Genomic DNA, 24,832 nt, shown 5'->3' on the forward strand with positions numbered 1-24,832 from the left:
CTTGACTCTCGGTAACTTTGACTCCTTGAAATAGATACTTTGAAGGAAGGAAGGATCTTGACTCTCGTTGACTTTGACTCCTTGGAGAAGATACTTTGAAGGAAAAGCAAAATTTGGAAGGCTGACTTGGTGTTTGGTGGGAGTCTTAGTCTTGTACTAGTTGTCTCATTTTGATTTGGTTCCATAAGAAGAAGAAGAGTTTGACTGGGTTTTCACCTAGGAGAGGGGTTTTAGCCTTGGCTTAAAGCCTACATATTGTTGCTCTTGTGATCTTTATGTTCTTTTGATTTGATAGTTGCTTAATGAAGAGAAGATAATGTTGAAGAAAGTGTAACTAGGTTCGGTCTTCATAAATGTAATTTTGATCTTTGTACTTGTAAAAGAAAAGAAATATTATTTTTGTAAATGATAAAATGAGTTTCTTGCTCATTACATAGGTCCAGCACAGGTTGAAGTGCTATATGAAAGTCAAAGAGTCAAAGAAAATATTAAGAAGCTCTTCTTGAGCATGAGAAAAATATATGAGTCTACCTAGTGTCTAGATTAGCCCTCCAAGACGAGCACAATCCTCTTGGAGAAGGCAGCAAACAAAACGATGTAAAATGCAGTCAAGTCGGCCAGCAAAACGATATAAAGAGCAGTCATGTCAGCGCAAATGAAGTGACACAAAAATTCACTATCATGTCAGCTTATTATGGGAGACTAACTACTATATATATGCGACTAGGGTCACCACAGAAGGAGCAGAACTCAGATTCTCTTTGAACTTCGTATAGGTGCAGGAAGTACAGGACAGTTGCAGGAAGAATTTCGGATGTCATTCTCGAAGGTCTATCCACAAGCTCAGGAACTTCGGATGGGTACAGTAGGGTGCATCTCGGATACCTCTGCAATAATTATAGTGAGAAAATATCCTCGGTGTTCACAGTCTAGGCCTATCTATATAGTGATCTTTGAAGCAACCTTACAATCTCGGCATTCTTGTGATAAGGCAATGATCTCATGAAGACACACTTTGTCTCGGTATATAATCCAGAAGCAGTCATAATAGATGCAATTATGATCTTAGTATAACTACAGTCATGACCTTAATGGAGAAGATCAGTATCTCAGTAAATCTAAGTGCAGCTCTCCTATATATATATATATATATATATATATATAAGATCTCTTTGTTGTAATGAAGATCTCGGTAAGGATACAACAGTAATGATCTTGGTGGTATAGCAGTAATAATCTCAGTGTTGCAGCAGTGATGGAGATCTCGGTGGTGCAGTAGTGATGACCTCAGTGGTGCAGTGATGATGATGATCTCAACAGTGATAAACAAGAGGATTGGTGTCTTGGTCTTGGAGTGGCCAAGTAGGTCAAGGGTCATGGTCTTAGTATTCATCAATTGGAATCTCTATAAGAAGAATTTTGTGCGGGTTTTCCTCTCCAAGAGAGAGAGGTTTTGGCCCTAGCAGAAAGCCAACATTTTGTGTTCTTGTCTCTTTTTTTTATAGCTATTTGATGAAGTAAGAAATACACACACTAATGATATCAAGAAAAGATTGTGCTAATAAGCTAAAGATTAAATACCTCACAAATAGTTATTATGTCAAGAAGAATCTCATTAACTCTAACTGCCCTAGATTCTTCAACATGGTATCAGAGGTAAGGTGTTGAAGTCAAAGGAAGGGCAGCAAAAAGAGACATTCAAGGATTAGCTTCAAGAAGGGCATCAAAGCAAGTTGAAAGGCTTTGACAAAATTGAAGGATCAGTCCACAACAACAGTCTACATTAGCAAGGGTTTTTGTCTATGCAATCAAGGAGACAATCTACAACAGCAAGATCTTTTGTCTCCATAGTCATCATCAAAAGACCACCAAGACTCTCATCAAGATGTCTACAAAGCAATGAAGCTCAAAGGACCTCAAAATCGAAGACTACATCATCTCGAAGAAGGTCGAAGTCTTAGAAGCAATCTTGATCTAAACTACAAAAGAAGGCAAATTGAAGGCAATAAGGCATGAACATCTTCAAAGGACCATCTCTTTGCCCTAGAATAAGATCATCTGAGGAAGCAGCAAACCATCCTCATCAAAAGGAGCAACCTTTTCTATTGAGAAAAGGCTCTCTCATTTGTAAGAAGGTCATCCAAGAAGAAACTCTAATATATCTTCTTCAGCCATCATCAAAGCAATCAAGGTGAAGATTTCATATTCACATGACAAGTAAGTATCTTTTCATTCTATAATCAAGTTTGGTTAAATGGCTTCATGATTACAAGAAGATCTAAAGGTTGGATGGGTCATCAAGATTCCTTGCATGAAGGAGGATGGACATAGTCCTCTAAGTAGCTGAAGTCATTGAGCATATCAAAAGGTCTCCTCTGAATTCATGGAAATGGATACTTATGAAAGATCCCCTCATCTAGCAACATTGGAGACATCAAAGAAATATATATGATAAACTCATTCTCTGAAGGTGCAATGAAGAAGGTCACATAAAATATGATCTACATGAAAGTAAAGGTATCAAAGGATGTAGGATATCTTCATAAGGTCTCATCTACAAGATCTAGGAAGGAAGATAACCATCATTGGTCTATAATGCAGTAACTAATAATCAAGGTAGCAAATATCCATGGGATAAGAAAGTTACCTCATTCAACAACTTATGGTCTCTATGCTAGATAGAGAAAGACAAGTTGATGCCAAAAGTGTTGAAGGTTAAAGGACTCAAACATGTGCAGAAAGGAAAGGAAAGGGTCCTCAAACAAGACAAAACAGTGCTATGGAAATATTATAAAAAGAAAGCTCATATCACCATAAAGATGGAGGAAGTTGAAGAAAGGGACAAAGGAAAGAGGGAGTAACAGATCTCTACTATGATTGAGATGGTATCCCTCACAAAAGGGTCCTATCATAAGCTCCTAAATCTTTAGTTACAGATATGACCATGATAATAAGATGCATCGTGGCATCATGGAAGCATTAGAAACAAGAGCTCGGGACATCACCATGGGAATCATGGAGGACAAAATCCATGGCAGACAAACATGAAGGATATAACTCTTGGGAACCTCATTGGACATTGAAGAAAAGGATGAAGTCATCTAGGACAAGGCTCATCATACAAAAAGGAAACATCTTCCAAATGGGGATATACAAGATCCTCAAGATTCTTTGAAGGAATCCTCATCGGAGGGTTCACTGATCTAGAGAGGAAGCAAGTGTTTCATCAGGAAATCCAACTTATGGAATTCATGAGATGATGGTATGATGACATGAGAAATGAAGCAGATCAAGGGATTGAAGATCTTTTCAATCAAGGAAGCTGTTGGAAGAAGCCTAGATAACCTAAAGGTAAAATGAGGTATATATGCTTGTGTTTAATATTATAACGTCATGTCATATGGTTGCAAGTAACATGGATCATTACTTATATCTTGAGAAGCATGATCAAGAGAAAAAGGATCTCCTCCTCTGAAAGGATGCAGGAAGGCATAAGTCACACTAGATGAAATCAACATAATATGTCCTCATATGAAGTATGAGGTGGTTGACCACAATGAAGAAACTCTTATTGAAAGCTCCTGGGAATGGAATGTGTGAGGAAGGAAGAGATCATGAGATATGCAACCCTGATAAAGGCGATCAACATCCAAAAGACCAAGAAGATTTGACTAGGAAATCTCTTGGAAAGATATGAAGACTCTGATGGAAGTCTGAAAAAGATGGAGACCCTTGACTATGGATATCTTTGGGAGATGTGTCAACATGTATGCAGGATGTTGATACTTACAGAAAGATGTCATGATGAAGAGCCATCTCGAAAGGTACAATTTGATTTAATGTTATGTTTTGATTTCTTGAATAATATCTAGATGAGTTCATGCAGGGCTACTGGCACAAGAGTTGTAAGTACAAGTACAACTATCATTCATGTGGAGGATGGAAATTCCTGAAGAAACGTGATAAGGAAGTAGCCATATGACAAAGGTTCCAGATATGTATCAAGAAGGCCACTTTCCATGAAGAAAGGAATGACATGATGAACCAAGAAGGAAAGTGATTGATGGCTAATGCCCTACAAGGAAGAAGCTCAACTGAATTTCATGATTTCAAGGAAATTGATCAAGCAACTGAAGGACCCACGAAGAAGAAGTTGTTGATCAAAAAGAGAGTCCCTAGTTAAGAGGGAGCTCTGACAAGTCCCTAATTGAGAGGGAGCTTGGGCAAGTTCCTGGTAAGAGGGAACTTGGGTACATTCCTTTATAAGAACGGGCATATCCTCCCCAGTTAAGAGAGAGAGATAGACACAACATTCCTGTCTTGACCTAGGAAGAAAGAATGGGAGGATTGGGTAATCATTTGGCATCTAATGTTATTTGAGGATGTGTAGGGCATCCAAGATAAGAGTAGGCAAGAGGACCGATATTCTTTAAGGGTTGGGAACCCAAGATAAAATAGTCCTAGAAGGTCATACTGTTAATTTTAGGTATGTTCTATGCTAGAGCAATTTATTTCAATTTCTTTTCTACATTAGCAATCACATCAGCATAAAGTAAACTGCAAATAGAACATAAATATAAATCGCAAAAGACAAGCCAAGACAAGAGGACACAAGATGTGGCGCTAGCCAGGGACAAACCCCAATGTGGGGAAACCCTTGATCAATTCTTCTTTTACGTTCATCAAAGTTCAGCAGAGAAAGTGAGAGAGATAGTACATTTACAATAGAATTCAATCACTTTGACTTTTGATATCGGCATGAGATCAGTTGAAGACATATTGCTTCAACTGATTATCTAAGGTGACTCGTTCACCTATCATAGTGCTGCATCTCGTCTATTTGTTGCACATTACCGTGTGACGCCTTGCTGTACTGTCACATGTGTTGAACCTTGATGACTGAGCTGCTCTCATCTTCATGTTGCTCATCATGTTACATCTTCCATGGTCTTATTCATCATCAAGTTGCCCGTGCTCATGATCTCATTCATCATTATGCTGCCCATGCGCATATCATCATGCATCATTATGTTGCCCATGCTCATATCATCATGCTGCTTATTATGCTGCCCATGATCTCATACATCATGTTGCCTTCCTTCGAAGAAAGAAGCTCCGACTGTTTCGGCAGTTCTCGGTAGTTCCGGCTTTTCCGGCAGTTCCAGCATTTCCAACTTTTCCAGCTTTTCTGGCTTTTTTGGTATTTCCAGCTTTTCCGCCTGTTCCGGCTTTTCCAGCAGTTCCAGCTTTTCCGGCTTTTCTAGCTTTTCTGATATTTCTGTCTTTTCCGAAGTTTCTGGCTTTTCCGGCAGTTCAAGCAGTTTCGGCTTTTCCGACGGTTCTGGCTTTTCCAGCTTTTCCGGCAGTTCCGGCTTTTCCAGCAATTCTGGCTTTTCCGGCAGTTCTGACTATTCCGACTTTTCCTTAGGATCTCTCCTCCTACTAAAACCCAAAGACAAGTAGAGAGAGGAAGAGATCCAAGTGTGTGTAGAAATGACTTGAAGTCCTCTTCTATTTATACTAAAACGTAGAGGTTGAATAGACATGACTGTTGGGCTTCTGAGCCTACATAAGTCGCTGGCCGACTTAACAATTTGTCCATAACATAAATAAATTCATAACTTCATAAATACTTATCGGAATCGGATGATCTTTAGATCAATCCTACACCTCTCAATGAGAGGGATCCAATAAAAATATCAGTTGCCATAAATAATATGACCCACATGGAGTTTTGCCCTAGTTGTCAATTTTAACACTCCCTCTCAACTAGGGAGAACTCCATCCGCTGATCCATATGTCCAACTGTACTATCTCTGCTATCAATGCCCTGCACTGCTCTGCTCAGCTCTGCTGGCTCTGCTAGCTCTACTCTGCTCTTCTTTGCTTTGCTGGCTCTACTGGCTCTGCTCTGCTGGCTCTGCTCTTCTCTGCTCTGTTGGCTCTACTGGCTCTGCTCTACTCTGCTGGCTCTACTGGCTCTGCTCAGCTCTGCTCTGCTCAGCTCTACTGGCTCTGCTCTGCTCAACTTAGCTCTGCTGAACCATGAAGAAGAAGAATTGATCCAGAATGTGTCATACCATTCTCCATTAACCTGAAGTCAATCTCAGAGTGTGTACCATTGGTCCCAAACCAGTCCTCAACCAACCCGAAGTCAATGTCATAGTAGGTACAACTCCTACCACTGGTCCCAGACCAGTACTCTACTGACTCGAAGTCAGTCTCAGAGTATGTACCACTGGTCCCAGACCAGTCCTCAACCGACCCGAAGTCAGTGTCATAGTGGGTACAACTCCTACCACTGGTCCCAGACCAGTATCATTGATCCCAGATCAATGAAGGTCATCCTAGCATAGGGAGTACGGTAGATACAGTGATGCGTCCATCGGTACTACTATGGTCCCTATCCTCATTTCCCTACTCATTGATCAGATGAGAGGTACTTCCCATGAGTCCCAGACTGCATGGGTAGGATGCCTCGACAGGAGAACTTAATCAATCCTGTCCTCACAGGAGAACTAATCATCCTGCTACACAATCGCCATGGAGAACACATCATCTAGGCCTCACAGGAGAACTAATCATCCTGCTACACAATCGTCATGGAGAACACATCATCCAGACCTCACAGGAGAACTAATCATCCTGCTACACAATTGTCATGGAGAACACATCATCCAGACCTCACAGGAGAATTAATCATCCTGCTACACAATCGTCATGGAGAACACATCATCCAGACCTCACAGGAGAATTAATCATCCTGCTACACAGGAGAGCGAATCATCCTGTCCCACAAGAGAGCGAATCATCTTGTCCCACAGGAGAGCAAATCATCCTGTCCACAGGAGAGCGAATCATCCTGTCCCACAAGAGAGCGAATCATCTTGTCCCACAAGAGAGCAAATCATCTTGTCCACAGGAGAGCGAATCATCCTGTCCCAGTGCGCACCACCAGGGGAGGGTGAGTCACCCTGTGGTCATATGTTGCTCCAGTAAAAACTACAAGCCCCCAGAGCTCCTAGACCTCAATGCATACAACATGCAGGACCCTTGTACAAGGGTCTCTTGACGACTCCAAGTCATTCGAGAAAATCACAAATTTGATCTTTCCCCCGGGGCTTAGACAAAGTGTAGCGACCTATACATCATCTCATAGCGATGGAGCTTCCTTGCTCATAGACTTACCATATCCCAGATAAGGTAGTATCTGATGTCTATCTGCTGGAGCAATCGTCGAATACGGGATTCCTCAATAATCGAATCCCACCTCTGGTTGTCACAAAGAATCACAGTGATACAAATAGCGCACTTGAAGAGCTTCCCCAACCAGGTAGCTTCATACGAGATCATACTCGTAGATATGTATCCGATCTCAGCGGTGCTTATAACAACCGACTTCTGCTTCCTGCTCATCCATGATATCGAAGCAGAATCCAAAGAGAAACAGCACTAAGAAGTGCTCTAGTGATCCTCCACACTGCCTGCCCAATCAACATTCGAATAATCATGCAGTTTCATATTTCCGACAGTGTATCTCAACCCATGAGAGATTGCGCCCCGAAGACATCTCCGAAGATTCTTGGCACCAATCCAGTGAGGTTCAACCAAATATGAGCTCACCATGCTAACTGCAAAACATATGTCTGAACGGAAGTTCACCAAGAACATCAACACAAATGAGTTTATGAGATTCAGAGGCATTTCCCAAATCTGGTCCAACATCACTACCATATAACTTCTGAAGGTTAAGATCCTCGAGGTAGTCACAGGCTTGAAGTTCACCATTCCACATTTGGAATCCAACCCCCTCTTACTTCTGCAAATGAGAGGGTCTGCACCTGTTAGAAGTAGACCGTCCTCACAAGGCGCTGGTATGAGAGGTCTATCATCCACAACCTTCGGATGGTTTGGATCCATTTCACTCCTAGTGAATCTCAGCTTTATCAGACAGCTATCGATCCTCTCATACTATGCATGGGGTGTTTTGCTTCAAGCCATAGAGGGCTTTCTTCCACTTGCATATGCGATATTCCTAATTATCAATCTCAGACCCCTTGGGTTGTTCCAGACCTGTGGACCTGCTACATGAGGGGAATGGTCCCCTTGTAAGATTTTCCTTCAGTACATCTCAGACATGTACTTTCATGCTCCTTTTGAATTCAAGCATTCCTATCACCATCTGACTCACAAACCTTTGGTGCTACGTGACAATGGACACGGTCCCCAGTGGACTTCCTGCAATTGATACAACCTTGAACTCAAAAACATCTTTGAAAATTCTATTTCCAAACACGTACCTTTCCATCGATGAGTGCCACCCTGAAACCTTTGACTTCCATTTCTAAGATGGACACCAGGTTCTTCTTGCAATCAGGGACATAAAAGTGATTCGGGGTTCCTTGCTTTCTTTGAAGAGTCGACCATTTCCTTGATGACCTGTATTACCTTCAGACACTCCTTCGCATAATGGCCGAACTTATTGCAACCAAGGCATCTGCCTTTCCTTCCACCCTTAGATCCGAACTTCCAAATGAAGTGATCTTTAGATGGGCCATCAGAAACTTCCACTACGCCATTCTGATAATATGTTCTGCTTCGATTCACCCTTTGTGAACTTAGAAGAGAGATGTGGAATCCATTGATCCTTTTGTCTTGTATTGTCTTTGGTGATTGCTCTTTCACTCTTGCTTGGGCATTGTCTTCACCTCAGCTTTGATACCATGTTAATTTTAGGTATGTTCTATGCTAGAGCAATTTATTTCAATTTCTCTTCCACATTAGCAATCACATCAGCATAAAGTAAACTGCAAATAGAACATAAATATAAATCGCAGAAGACAAGCCAAGACAAGAGGACACAAGATGTGGCGCCAGCCAGGGACAAACCCCAATGTGGGGAAACCCTTGATCAATTCTTCTTTTATGTTCTTCAAAGTTCAGTAGAGAAAGTGAGAGAGATAATACATTTACAATAGAAGTCAATCACTTTGACTTTTGATATCAGCATCAGATCAATTGAAGACATATTGCTTCCACTGATTCTCTAAGGTGACACGTTCACCTATCATAGTGCTGCATCTCGTCTATTTGTTGCACATTACCGTGTGACACCTTGTTGTACTGTCACATGTGTTGAACCTTGATGACTGAGCTGCTCTCATCTTCATGTTGCATCTTCCATGGTCTTATTCATCAGCAAGCTGCCCATGCTCATGATCTCATTCATCATTATGCTGCCCATGCTCATATCATCATGCATCATTATGCTGCACATCCTCATATCATCATGCTGCTTATTATGCTGCCCATGATCTCATACATCATCCTGCCTTCCTTCGGAGATAGAAGCTCTAGCTGTTTCGGCAATTCCCGGTAGTTCCAGCTTTTCTGGCAGTTCCGACTTTTCCAGCAGTTCTAACAATTCCGGCATTTCCGATTTTTCTGGCTTTTCTAGTATTTCCAGCTTTTCCGGCTTTTCCGACAGTTCTGGCTTTTCCGGCAGTTCCGGTTTTTGGCTTTTCCGACTTTTCTGGCTTTTCCGGTATTTCCGGCGTTTCTGGCATTTCTGGCTTTTCCAACAGTTCAGGCGTTTCCGACAGTTTCGGCTTTTCTGACAGTTCCAGCGTTTCCGGCTTTTCCTTAAGATCTCTCCTCCTACTAAAACCCAAAGACAAGTAGAGAGAGGAAGAGATCCAAGTGTGTGTAGAAATGACTTGAAGTCCTCTTCTATTTATACTAAAACGTAGAGGTTGAATAGACATGACTGTTGGGCTTCTGAGCCTACATAAGTTGCTGGCTGACTTAGCAATTTGTCCATAACATAAATAAATTCATAACTTCATAAATACTTATCGGAATCGGATGATCTTTAGATCAATCCTACACCTCTCAATGAGAGGGATCCAATAAAAATATCAACTGCCATAAATAATATGACCCACATGGAGTTTGACCCTATTTGCCAATTTTAACACATACTCAGTGAACACCCGGGTGGGTATGTACCTTGAGAGACAATGATGAAGGTGTCTATAATCATTGATCTCGCCAACATTGTGCTCTGATCTAATGAGAGATACAATTGTCAGTCAAGGCCTTGTTGTGGAAACAATGTTGGTTACTATGATGTTATACAGATGGGTTACCAATCTGATTCTTCTTATGAGAAATTCTTCAGATTGAGAATGAACAAGTACCATTATGAATACCTCCCTAATTAAGAGGGGGTGTTGAAAAAAGTGTAGCTAGGTTCGGTCTTCATAAATGTAATTTTGATCTTTGTACTTGTAAAAGAAAAGAAATATTATTTTTGTAAATTATAAAATGAGTTTCTTGCTCATTAGATAGCTCCAACACATGTTGAAGTGCTATAGGAAATTCAAAGAGTCAAAGAAAATATTAAGAAGCTCTTCTTGAGCATGAGAAAAATATGAGTCTACCTAGTGTCTAGATTAGCCCTCCAAGACAAGCACAATCCTCTTGAAGAAGGCAGCAAACAAAACGATGTAAAATGCAGTTAGGTTGGCCAGCAAAACAATATAAAGAGCAGTCATGTCGGCTCAAATGAAGTGACACAACAATTCACTGTCATGTCAGCTTATTATGGGAGACTAACTACTATATATATGTGGCTAGGGTCACCACAAAAGGAGCAGAACTTGAATTTTCTCTTAATTTCGTATAGGTGCAAGAAGTACAGGACAGTTGCAGGAACAATTTCGAATGTCATTCTCGAAGGTCTATCCACAAGCTCAGGAACTTTGGATGGGTACAGTAGGGTGCATCTCGGATACCTCTGCAATAATTAAAGTGAGAAAATCTCCTCGGTGTTCACAGTCTAGGCCTATCTATACAGTGATCTTTGAAACAACCTTACAATCTCGACATTCTTGTGATAAGGCAGTGATCTCATGATGACACACTCTATCTCAGTATATAGTCCAGAAGCAGTCATAATAGATGCAATTATGATCTTAGTATAACTATAGTCATGACCTTAATGGAGAAGATCAATATCTTGGTAAATCGAAGTGCAACTCTCCTCTATGTGTGTGTGTGTGTGTGTTTCAGATCTCTTTGTTGTAATGAAAATCTCGATAAGGATACAACAATAATGATCTCGGTGGTACAGTAGTAATAATCTTGGTGTATGCACGCGCGAGCCTATTGCTTCCCCTCTGCAACACAGTCGCCACTCAGCAGCCTCTTGCTGCTGGGTTCTCAGAGCCTATGGATCACTTAGAGGAGAGTGATCCTTTACTAGACCGACTTCAAGGAAATGAAAAAGTTGCAGAAGCGTTTGCCTCCCTTATCACAGCGACAGGAACTCCAAGAATCAGGTCATCAATAAACAAGTTTGTTAAAAAGCTCGAGGATATTCCAGAAATATCTCTTCCTCCTTCTCTCCCTCGCATAGCAGCTTTGTCACTCACTGAACGTGGTCTAGTGGGTCAGTTCACTGGGCTATGGTCGTCCCCCAAATCGATTCAAAGATGGGTTGAAAGAAACTTGAGCTCAACTATCAATGGAAAAATCGCAATAAAGTTCTGCGGGAGGGGATACTATACTTTTCATTTTGAAACTAAGGAAGACAAAGATCTGATCTTTAGAAATGGCCCATATTTCATGGACACCAGAGGACTATATCTAAACCGATGGACCCCAGACTTCAATCCTGAAATGGATGTGCCGGGTGCAGTACCAGTTTGGGTCAGATTACCCCACCTCCCTTTACACTGCTGGGGAGATGAGTCAGTAAAGGCCATAGGAAATGCAATAGGAAAATATATAAATAGATGCAAACCGAAGGACAATATGAATGCTTTTGTCAAAATATGTGTGGACGTGGATCTAGGAAAAGGACTTCCAGAAGTGATAAAGATTAAGGTCGACCAATGGATGCACATACAGTAGCTAGACTATGAGCAGATCCCATTCAAATGCAAGGTATGTCACAAATATGGTCATTTTGAAAATAGACGTCTTAAAAAAAAAAAGTGAAAATGTTGAGGAACAAGAAAATAAATGGGAGCAAGTAAAAAGAAAGAAACCCTCCAACAAGCAACTCCCCCCTACACCCTCGCAGCCCCAGGAATCAAATGAAACTTCCTCACCATCTCCCTCCACTACCATCCCCTCACACCTCACAAATCCGAACCCCTTTGGGCCTCTAGAAGATTCCACAGATCCCCCCTCACCCAGATCCCCAAAGCATTCCCCCAACCCCCTCACTCTCTCCTCCATCCCTTCAATCCCTCGTTCCCCGCTCCCCCACCTCATCAGTGGATCGTATCTTAACTAGAAACCAAAGAGACCCTTCAAATCAATGAACATCAAAAAAAAAACAGGGAGAAAATCCAACAAGGAAATAAGGGATGAGGCTGCGGCCAAGGAGATGGCTTTAGGTACTCAGCAACCAATGGACTCCTTCCTTGGGAAAAATACAGGAAACAATGAGAAAAATCAGCAAAGAGGAAAGGGCATCGCACACCAACAAACCAATAAATAATGATAGTGGTCTCTTGGAACTGTCGTGGTTTGGGCACACCCTACAAAGCAAATGCAGCAAGAGACATTCTAACGAAAGAAGTGCCGAACATTTTCATGATCCAAGAGACCAAACAAACAGTCAAGAAACTGGAAAAATGATACAAAAGTTAAAAAATTATTAAGGAATAGTGCTAGAGGCAACAGGAGCATCAAAAGGAATCTGCACCCTATGGGAAAAAAGGAAATGGGAAATGATAAGCCAAAAAATCGGCAAGTACTAGATTAAAATAGGTTTAGAGGATCTCAGCACAAAAGAAAAGCACAATCATAAATATATATGCTCCAAATCATTAGAAAGAAAAAAAAAATGTTGGAACTCGGTAAAAGAAGTATTAACAGAAAGACAAAATAGGAAAATAATTTTGGGAGGTGATCTAAACTTGATAAAAAACATAGAAGAAAAATTTGGAGGGACTTATCATGCAAATCCGTCAAGAGAAGCTCTGGAAGAAATAATGGAGCAACACAATCTAATCGATATCCCGCCAAGTAATGGGAAATACACATGGAGCAACAAGAGAGTGGGTAAGAGCAATATAAAGGAGAGGCTGGACAGAATTTTAGTTCAAGAAAATATAGCAACTGATTACACCTCTGTAAAATCCAAAATTATTCATACAACAGCATCGGATCATAAGCCAGTAGCAATTATTCTGGGCAAGCTGGACAACCAAGGTCCTCTTCCATTTAGATACAATTCGATCTGGGACAGCAATGAAGAATTCAGAAATCAAATCAAAAAGGGATGAGCACAAAGCATTACAGGATCCCCCAATTATGTATGGAAAACAAAATTGAAAAATCTAAGGATGAATCTAAAAATATGGGAAAGAGAGAATGATATTAAAAAAAAAAAGGGAAAATAGAGCTGCAAAAAAAATGGACAGCATACAAGAAGAAAAGGAAAACAAAGAGGAGGACAAACAGGATTATTTGAAAGAAAATGAATTTTTTTGGGAAATATACAGGCAGAATAGAAAGGAAGAAGAAGAGCTTAGATTGAAATCCAGATGTCTATGGTTGAAAGCAGGGGATAAACATATTGTCTTCTTTCATAATACAATGAAAATCAGACGAGCCAAAAATCAGATAGATCAAATTAAAGTGGACGAACAAGAAATTAAGGGAGTAGAGGAATTAAAAAAAGCAGCACATAATCACTTCAAAGAGCTATTAACGGCAAATGAACAGCTAGCAGATAATGAGGATTTTCTACAACATATCCAAAAAAAATAAGTGATGAACAAAACTCAAAAATAAACAAAGAAATCTCTTAAGAAGAAGTGTTGGCAGCAATATGGAGTCTTCACCCAGACAAGGCTTCAGGGCTAGACGGGTTCACAATCGCCTTCTATAGGCAGCACTGGAATATCATTAAAAAAGACTTCATGAGAATGACAAAAAATGTATTCAAAAAAAAAAATGGGAGGAAATACAAAATCTTCATATCTGACTCTCATCCCTAAGGAATCCAACCCAACAACTTTCAATAGATTTAGACCAATATCTCTCTACAATTCCTCCTACAAAATTCTTACAAAGGTAATTGCAAATAGAATCAAGAGTTATTCCTGAACTAATCTCTGAAAATCAGGGCGGCTTTGTCTCCAACCGACAAATAATAGACAATGTGATTATTGTCCGGGAAGCAATACATACCAGCAATCAAAGGAAAGAAAAAGGAATTATTGTAAAGTTAGACATGGCAAACGCCTTTGATAGAGTCAGCCACACTTATCTAGCAGCAGTTCTTAAAAAGTTTGGATTCTCTCAAGACATAATCGAGACCATACAGGCTTGCATCTCAACTCCTTGGATAGCGCCACTAATAAATGGAAGACCCAGCAAATTCTTTCAGAGTTCAAGAGGGTTGAGACAAGGATGTCCCCTATCCCCTTTTCTATATATCATAATGGCTGAAACTCTAAGTGCAGCATTGGAAAATCAAAGGAAAGAAAAAAATCACAGGTATTCAAATAGCAAAAGGTGTTAAAAATATCAATCATTCTCTATTTGCTAATGACACTCTTTTACTGGGAGGGGCTTCAAGTATAATAGCAAGAAGATTTAAAAAGGTTCTAGATGACTTTCTTCAGGTTTCCGGAGGGCTTTTAAATAATTCAAAATGCAGAATATATGGCTGGAATACTCCAAGAATAATGCAAAACATCTCACAAATTCTTGAAATCCCAACACAAACAAGATGGACGCACTTTACCTACCTTGGACTTCCAACAACCAAGGAGAATGTGAAAGCTGAAGTATGGAGCAAACAAGTGTAAAAAATGAAGGACAAAATCCAAAATGGGGTATGATGTGGCTCAATATGGCAGGCATGGTGATTATGATTAAGGCACAACTATCAGCGCTTCCAGTATATCAGTATGCGATTATTTTGGCTCCGGCTAGCGCACACAAGCAAATGGAACTAATCATAAGAAGCTTTATGTGGCAGGAAGGAAAGCAAGAGAGTAAAAAATTCAATCTGGTAAAGCGGGACCAAGTCACAGTTCCATATGAACAGGGAGGTCTATCTATCTGCTTACCAGGCCTAATGAATGTTGCTCTAGGGATGAAAATAATATGGAAAATGATCGCTGGAAGGGAAAGTTGGTGGAAAAAAGCCCTTGCCACAAAATATCTGAATCATTCCAGAACAAAGTTACTAACAGACATCATTCATGTGAAGCCCTACACGCAAGTTTGGAAACTTGTAAAGAAAATAATCCCCTCAATCAAGAATCATATATCTAAAACTCCAGGGAATGGGAAATCGGTGGCAATCTGGGATGACCGAATAATGGGAAAAGAGCCTCTAAATCTTCAACGGGACCTCCTTGGCATACAAAATTGGATGGCTGAAAGAAGGTTGAACACCCTTCATTCAATCTCAGCATGGGATCAGCATAATTGGCATGAGTGGCAAATCCCATCAATCCCAATAAACTTAAAAGGACAATGGGAGAAATTAAAGCATCGCCTCAAAGGGGCAGCGCCCATAAGCATCGAGGAAGAGGACGATTATGTTTGGGATCCAAATGGAGGAGCATACACGGTCAAAACAAGGTATAAAGCACTTCAAGAACAGCAAAATCAACAAGAGTGGAGTCTATGGAAAGTGGTTTGGAAAACTGAATGCCTCCCTAAAATCAAAGCATTTATATGGACTCTTCTCAAAGGAAAAACTCTAACTACTGATAACTTAAAAAAAAAAGGAATACAGGGTCCATCTAGGTGCGTCATGTGCTTGACAGAGGAAGAGTCAATACAGCATCTCTTCTTGGATTGTAGGATAGCTAGAGAATGTTGGAAGCAGATCACAAGCCCGCTGGAAATTAACTTAAACTTCACAAACACTCTCCCAGAATTTCATAAAACATGGGAGAAGAACTACCCTTACTCTAAAAAAAACAAGGTTACAATAATCAGGATTTGGAAATGCCTCCCAGTAGTATTGTGTTGGCAAATTTGGCTTACTAGAAACAAAAGTATCTTCAAAGATCAAAAGCCAAGAACAAGTAAAATCCTATCAAAAACATGTTGTTTAGTCTCAGAAATTATAAACTCTAAAGGAATGTCAGTCGTGGACCACAACAACCTTCAGCAAGAGGAGAGAGATTGGATTGGTAAAGAAATATTGGAAAACAATGGGAAAGCAGGACCAAAGAAAGCCCCTACAACAAGAAATTGGAAACTAAGGATGAGCGAAAAAGAACTTGAAGAGTGGAGGAAAAATCAAAATAGTTTCAGTCTTTTTTTCGATGGGGCATCGAAAAACAATCTAGGAAAAGCAGGAGCAGGTGGAGTGATAAGAGATTCGGATGGGAAAGAGATCGTCACATACGAATGGGGCCTAGGAGAAACCACAAATAACAAAGCAGAAGCATATAGTCTTTTATTAGGCACAAGGATATTAAAAAAACAAGTAATCTGAGATCCTATTATAATAGGTGACTCTGCAATTGTTATTGAAGCAATGGTTAATGGCAAAAATCCCAATAATACGGCTATCAACAGAATATATCAGAGGATAAGACTGAACTTAATTGGATTGGGGAGGGTCAACTTCAAACATGTTCTGAGAGAACATAATAAAGAGGTTGATATCCTCGCCAATAAGGCTTCAGATAGAGCAGCAGGAAGCGTAAAGAAAAACAATAGAACTTATTGTATCTCCATCCCATAATTTACAACATCCATCATGATGAAAGAAGGAAAAAAAATGGGAAAAAGCATGAGCAAAATCAAAAAATCAGGGAGAGTACACCAGCAAATCAAAAGGAAGATTTGTTAACAGAGACACTCAATTGGTATCTTCAGGAATATAAGCAAAAAATCCAAACAAAATCCAAAAATATCCAAAGCTCACAAGCCAAGGATCACAGATATACTCTCTGTCTGAGTCGAGCCGATATCTGTCATATCAGGGTCAAGATACATGAAACAAATGTGACCAAAAAACGTAGTCGAATGATCATACTCATCCATTGCAATAGGGCACGCATATCAGCGTTCACCAACAAGTCTAGTAATCTCAAGGCAAGCTAAAATAACGACTCATCGAATTGTAAATATCCTCAGGTAGAAGTCTTCAGTTCTTCGTGTCAAGCCATCAATGAAGCAATCCCTCAGCCAGACTCCCTCATCCATTCGGGTCACTTGTCATTCTGCTAAGAGCTCATCGACAGTCACTCAGCCATCCCCAAAACCTGTAACAACAAGAAGGTTTCAGTATCAACTAACATACTCTCTATTTCCATTAGTTCTTTGTGTATCCGTCCCTTTAATCAACGGAGTATCCACTCCTGTGTCAATCACATCATCAAGGTGTCTTCCTTTTTTTGAATCCTTCATCATCCCATTCCTCTGCCTCATTAAAGCGCCCTCTCCACCAGCCATTCAGCTTCTGGAAAAGCCTCGATGGATATATCATCAATCAGGCATCATAGCATTTTATCAAAGCTAGCCCAGTGCATCTCTTGTTCAACAGGGGCGCAATTGTGTATCTGTGAAGCAATAGGCTGCATCAGCCCGAACTTTCACCTCAAGGACAGAGAAGCAGAGCAAAAGAAGCTCAACAAGAGCACACTCAAAAGGAACAAAAAAGCTACAAAAAACACAGCTACTCAGAGGATCAAAATGGCATGTAATCCCATAGAAAGAGTTGAAAAAAATGAAAGTTGTCCAACATGCAGGGCAAACAAGTTCATGATAGGAAGGTTCAACCAAGCACTCAAGGATCTCAGGGCGGAAATGAAAACTGAGAACATGTACAAACAGAGAGATATAGACAAGCAGAAAGCTAAAATAACAGAGCTCAAAGACAAATGCAAGCACCTTGAGGAAGTTGTTGACTATATCAAGTCAATCAACCAGAGCCAACAAGGGGAAACCTCCATTAAGCAAAACAAAAAGCGTCATTCTCAACAAGAAGAGTCAGTCAACCAGTTTTGTTGAAGTATTTTAATTTTATATGTACTGCAAGTTTATTTTACTTTTAGGACAGTATGTTTGGCAATATGCCAAGTCACTCAAAGGAATCCATAGAAAATTGGTTTCAAGTGTAGAAATAGGGATTGCGCTCCCATTTTCAGCTCTATACTTGAATCCATTTCCCTTCAAATGTAACAGGAGTTTGTTTCTCTCTTTTTTTGCAATATAATCAATACCTGATTGTGTTAAAAAAAAATAATCTCGATGATGCAGTAGTGATGGCCTCAATGGTGCAGCGATGATGATGATCTCAAATGTGATAAAGAAGAGGATTGGTGTCTTGGTCTTGGAGTGGCCTAGTAGGTCAAGGGTCATGGTCTTGCTATTCGTCAATTAGAATCTCTATAAGAAGAATTTTGTGCAGGTTTTCCTCTCCAAAAGGGAGAGGTTTTGGCCCTGGCAAAAAGCCAACATCTTGTGTTCTTGTCTCTTTGTTTTTGATAGCTATTTTATGAAGTAAGAAATACACACACTAATGATATCAAGAAAAGATTGTACTAATAAGCTAAAGATAAAATACCTCACAAATAGTTATCATGTCAAGAAGAATCTCATTAACTCTAACTACCCTAGATTCTTCAACAGATAAAAGAAGATAATATAAAATTGTCACAAGCTAATATCAAAGTAAGGAAATATTTTCTGCCTTTTGATTTTCTAACAATAAACAAGGATAGAATCATGACATGACTAGACTGCATGGCAACTCATTCATCAACTACAACAAGACCCTAGTGCGTCAGAGAAATTTGTGTAGACAGATGACTCACTCTAGTGTAAGGATCACCTATAATCTTCCCTTATAAGTGGATACTTATGATTTCTAAAAACTTATCACATGATCAAGAAGGAATTTTTTTAGAAAGTCCTAAAATTGATATCCAAAAGTTTGTGATGAAGTGTTTGATTTACCCCTAGACTTTTAGAACCATTAGTTATACCAAGTTAGCGTTTGGAAGAGGTTTCAATGAATTTTACATGAGTCTACCAAAGTCTAAAAGGATTAATGTCATCGTGGTGGTGGTATATTGTCACAAAGGATGCCCATTTTTGCTCAATTTCTCATCCTTTTAAGGCAAGTGCCGTAACTGCAACATTATGTAAACAATTCAAAAGCTATTTGAAAACCTTGAGATTATAATAAGTGACAAAGACCCAATTTTCACTTGTAATTTTTGGACTAATTTATTTTCTTGTTTAGGTACTCAACTAGCTCATAGCGCCTCCTACCACCCCAATCACATTGGGCAAATGAAGATTGTGAATAAATTTCTGGAAGGATATGTTTGTTGCTTTGCATTTGATAAACAATCACGATGGGTCAAGTGGTTACCTTTGGCAGAATGGTAGTTCAACACTTCCTTCCATACTGCGTCCAAAATGTCCCCATTTATGAAGTTCTAAGAGTATCTTCCTCCATCCACATCACCCTTGAGAGGGAACCTAAGGTTCTAGCAACAATTGATCACACTCCAACACCAACAAGAGGTTTTCCAACTCTTCGCAAACAACTTGGCTATAGTACAAAACAAGATGAAATGACAAGAAGATTAACCTCATAGTGGAAGACACTTTAACAAAGGGGGATTGGATATTTTCAACCCAGTGCTACCAGAATTGCCCCCCCATGCACCAAACCAAAGAACTACAAGCGAAGCACATTCAGAACCACGCTTTGGGTTGGATTTGCACGGTTCTTGAAATTTTGGAACCGTTATGTAAGGAATCATGCTTCCCAGACACTCCCAATGTGCTCATGTGATGCTCCCTAGACACTTCCTAGATGCTCCATAATGGTAATGTTAAATTCTTAAAGTAAAAGTGACATTTTCCTTTATCTTTTATTTGTTGAGAAATGTAACTAGTATCGGTCTTCATAATTGTATTCGTGTCATGATGTAATGTAATTGTCAAAAGAAAGAAAAAGAAAAATTTATTATAAAAGAAAAATTATTTATTAGCATTGATTATTATATTTCTAGGTCAACGCGTCCATTGAAGGCTTCTAGGGTTGAGTCATGAGTCTATGTCCTAATCATTATGGTCTAGAACCTTATAGGGAATTGTGTATCAAAGAAACAAAATTATCTTTATGTAATTAAGTCATTTTCTCCTCCACCATTAAGTTGGTCTGCCTACTATTCATTTCGGCCTCAAGAACAAGTTGAAACCACTATAAATACCCTAGCATTCCACCTAAAAGAATAGAAGAAAATGAAAAGTTCAATCTGCAACTTTCAAGGGATGAAAAAGGATGTGAAGAAGCCTAAAGAAAGAAGGAAAGGCATTGTGAAGAAGAAGAGACTCCTAGGAAGACGAAAATGATTATCTATTTATCACACGTGTAAGAAGACGAGTTGCAGGACCGAGGGAGCAGTGAAATTGCAAGGTCGAGTTTGTAATGAAGCAAGCAAAGTTGTCGGGTTGAGGGTAAAGAATGAGCTTCAGAATGACAGAGCCAAATGAGAACTTGTTGACTTGTTTCTATGGAGCAGACTTGTCTTGACTTTGGAAGTGTTCATAAGAGGCTAACTTGATGGATGGAGGGAGGTCTTGATCTTGGTCAAAGGATCTTGGTTGTCTCAACTTGACTTGATTCTATTATTGAATAAGAGTTTCACTGGGTTTCCCCCTCAAAGAGGGGTTTTGCCTTGCCCGAGAGCCTACATCTTGTGTTCCTGATCATCATGTTCATATTTTGATAGTTGCTTGATGATAAAAAGACAAATGAATACCTAAAAGAAGATAATAAGGAAATCACAATAATTATCTAGATGAGAAAATCTTTATGCCTTTATGATTTTCCAACATCATTTTCATGCTTTTAAATTTTTAATATTACCATGAAATGACTCAAGATGTTTGAGAGTGGGTCCAACCTCACCAAACTTCATATGGAGAAAATGAAATTTCATATCCCATTCAAAATTCAGTAGACTTAATAGTTTTCAGCACTTTAGGATCAATGGGATTGTGGCATTTCATTAGATATCACGTATGAGGGTATGTGATTGGCATTTATTCAAGAGCACCAAGCTCTATGAGTACCCCATTGTTGGTGGTGTTGATTGTTGAACTCCTTTGTCATGGCCTTCGCAAAAATATACCTTTTATGCGAGTCAAAATCATTGATCATTCATGTTAAGTTTTTTCTACCATATTTTAAAGCTTGGGTTAGGCAGTTTGATCAAAATTGGGAAATGTTGGCTAATGTCCCTAGAGAATCAAAGTAGAGGCAAAGGCTAGAAAGGAGGAGAAGAATCTGGATTCTAGATGGTTGATGCTCGAATAATTAATCATTAATGTGTTATGGATGCCATATCTATCTTGATTTATGTACAAATATGCATGCTTCGATATATTTTGCAACTAATTTGGCATTCTGGATGTTATATATATATATATATATATATATATATATATATATATATATATATATATATATATATATATATATATGCTTTAAGGACGCTTCGCTTCCAAGGATTTTTGGAAAATGGCGCTTCACTTCCAAAAAAATGCACCCACTTCATCATCGCTTCATGTAACATTGCTTCAACCATACAAACAAATGTCCCTCCAGCAATAAAACACGGACAATAAATTATTATCCAAGTACCATGATCTTGATAAGGTGTTGCAAAGGATTGGCAGTATGGCTTTCAGGTTAGAGTTGCCTCCCCCTTCACATGTACTTCCAATCTCCCATGTTCTTGTTTAAAGAATATATTATTTAACGAAATCTCAATTCAGTTGGTTGTACCTCCATGGAGTTTTAAGCTAACATTATATATCTTAAAATATATAATTTAATCAAGTTGAAAGGATAGACTCCTTGTTATTGCTTCTAGTTTGAGCAATACCCGCCACGGCTCAAAAGGGGTTGATTTAATCATTCTAGGGCTTGGTTTAACCATTGGGAACATAAAAGAAGTTGATCAAATTATAATAGCAATACCATTAAATTTTAAATTCCTACGAAACTAACAGTAAGATCAAAAAGACAATGAAATCATTGATAAGAGCGAGCTGGAAATACCTCTGTTGCACCATAACCGCTCCTGAGAGGTGGGAAACCCATTCCAATGGTTCCCGCGCTCCTGGGAGCTTTGGAACTGTATGGGAACGTTACCTTTTCAGCGGGAGCTGCAATGGGAGCTAGGGAAAGTTTCGGGAGCTTTGAAGACTTTTTTTTGGAGTTTCGGCATTCCCTGGGGTTGGGGAATACAAAGCCTGTAGAGAAATATGTTGAACTGCCCACAAAACATGAGCCTATGTTGAAACCTTCGCAGGAAGAAAGGCCAAAGACATCCTTAACACCGATATCCTTAATTGAGAAACTGAAGCAATCTCATGATGGGTTAAAGAAACGTGTGGCACATCGACGTAAGGGCGATATCTAGGATGTCATGCTAATGAGTATTTCTTTTGTTGTTTATGTATATATATCACAGAAGATTGTGTGTGCATATTGTATGTGGCAATCAATACTTAAACATTAGAGTTGCTTTGCTTTTTCTCTTAAGAAAAACTAGAGAAACATATGTAAAATTGTTCTTTTGTATTTTTAAGCTAGATTGTTTCAAAGACTGGTCATGTGTTAGAGAACTGATAATGAACATGACATCCTATATATAAAAGGGAGAGACTCAGGGAGAGAGACACCCAGAGAATATATTTATATAAAAGGGAGATTATATATTTATTATTTATATTTTTAAATGGATTTTAATATTTGGATATTTTGATTCAATATTAATTTTGATTATTATATAAATTATATAATTAACAAAATATTTTTATTTTTTATTATATAATATTACAGCTCCTGATTAGCCGTTCCCTGTAAAATTTACGGAAAACTCTAGCCGTTCCCGACACTTGTACTCAAGATCCCAATGTTCCCACGTTCCAAAAACTCATGCAATATAGGAAAATTCTAAAAAGATTTTAGCAATCCTAATTTGGCTGATCAAAACTAATTATCCAATAGTATGAACTTAAAAACAAAATGAATATTGTAAAAATTAAGACCAATGTTCATGATCTCCATAGGGACAATGGTAATTGGACTAACCCGCAAACACCATGGAATATGCATGACTATAAAATTTACGATACAAGTACAGTGATGTGTGGTTTGACAGTAAGTCTACTTGGGCGAAGCCCAAGAGACCGTAGTTCAAATCTCATTGAGTACATTGACCTGCTGTGGTGGTAACTAAAGGGGCAGATTCCCCAATCCCGTCTTGGCGGCACGTGAGTCTAGCTCTTGCTAAAATCATAGGATCTTAGTATATCGACTTGCAGGTAGTTGGATGTACTCCTGGTGTTATAGAGGCAGCTACGAGGATTGATCCTGGGTCTCCCATAGATTAGGACTAACACCGATTCACCATGTAGTTAAAAAAAAAAAAAAAAAAAAAAAAAATAAAAAATTAAGATACAAAAAGCAGATGAACATTTCTTTTTAATGTGCCCTGTACTAATAATATAACAAGCAACTTTACGAAGATTCATAATTTCACTGCCCTTCAACTTCCTAGTTTACAAAAACCATAAAAACCTTGGCACTTTTATTTCAAGTACATCAATTATAAACATGACATTTTGAAAAATGCTTAGTGGGATTCCCTTTATTTGTCCCATAAAGTTACAATCCTTGTTCCTCTCAAAGGATAATAATTATCATATTTAAAGTTATCTTAAATTTTAATTTTATATTTTAGAGAGTCTCGTATTTGATTATTCATATATAAGGCTCCCTCCCTCCCTAGCATGCAGATATGTAAAACTGGAAATCCACCACCAAGGCATTCTGGCTACCTTGCTATTTAAAAAATGTTGAGAATCTGTTTTTTATCTTGAATGACCGATTCCGAAACAATTTGGCACTCTAAAAATTCATGTTGTTCAAAAGAAAAGCAAGGAAAATGACGCATTCTTCCCTCAATTGTATGATTTGTTTCGTGCATGTACACTCTGTTGAACCTAACACTCTGTAGCAAACTCAGAAGTTCCATAGCGGGCTTAGAAATTCCGCTTTCTTGTGTTTTAATGCTGCTGTACAAGACCAGATGCAGAAAGTGATCCCTACTGTAGATTTTCAAGCTCTTAAATAGCGATGCCTCGAAAAAGGCAAATACAGATTTGAACCATAATATTACCCTGGAAAAGATTAAATTGTTGGAGAAATGAAATGATGTTTGAATTAAAGTTGGGAAACTGAATGATGTCGGGCATGCGAACCTGTTGGACCCAAAATGGTGGCAATCCACTGATAGATATTATCCCCGTTTGGACCGGCGGAACAATCTGCAGGAGGGTCTGCACTGATCTCTGCCAACTCCTTCTGGATTCTTTTACCTGGGGCGGAGACTGATGTTCTGGCCGGCCATGACCTGCTACTTCCCGTCCCACCTATATTCATCGTCTGCGTTTCTTTGCTCGCCGTCACTGCTATTCCACGCCACAACCAAATTCCCTACCGTCTCCCGTTATTTTTTATTTAATCATAAGCTTGTGTCCATTTATTCTGAATAAAATAATTAAACACGAGGTTCTTATTATTATTCAATGTTTAGAATGAATGCCATGGTTTTATATATATATACAAAAAGTGCAAGGAAGGTAAGAAATTATTGGATTCAAAATGAGCATAGAATTTACTACAGGATAATATAGTTAAAGTAAAAAAAAAATTTAAGTGGAGCAGATTGAATTTTTTAATAAAATACTTTTCTTCTTAAATATGAAATTGTTTTTTTCAAAACTAATTTCCTTCTTT

General features: G+C 39.0%; 1 protein-coding gene across 6 annotated transcripts in view; it reads right to left on the reverse strand.

The window, feature by feature from the left end:
* Positions 1-24,614, reverse strand: part of FUS9 (Ubiquitin-conjugating enzyme family protein) — a 181,110-nt gene extending 156,496 nt beyond the window's left edge. For 2 of the 6 annotated variants that reach the window (XR_016261732.1, XM_089436358.1), the window contains exon 1: positions 24,295-24,603. Coding sequence is in view for 3 of the 6 variants with exons in the window: in XM_089436358.1 (XP_089292484.1) it covers positions 24,295-24,475 (181 nt within the window). In the remaining 3 variants the exon portion in view is untranslated. Of the gene's footprint in view, positions 1-24,294 lie in introns of all 6 variants that reach the window. The other 4 variants (XR_016261733.1, XR_016261734.1, XM_089436359.1 and 1 more) reach the window with 3 other exon arrangements.
* Positions 24,615-24,832: the final 218 nt, after the last annotated feature.

Source organism: Pinus tabuliformis, chromosome 5_2 (assembly GCF_031772625.1).
Source record: "Pinus tabuliformis cultivar Carrire ecotype Pingquan chromosome 5_2, CPIR1, whole genome shotgun sequence".
In the NCBI taxonomy this organism is placed as follows: Eukaryota; Viridiplantae; Streptophyta; class Pinopsida; order Pinales; family Pinaceae; genus Pinus; species Pinus tabuliformis.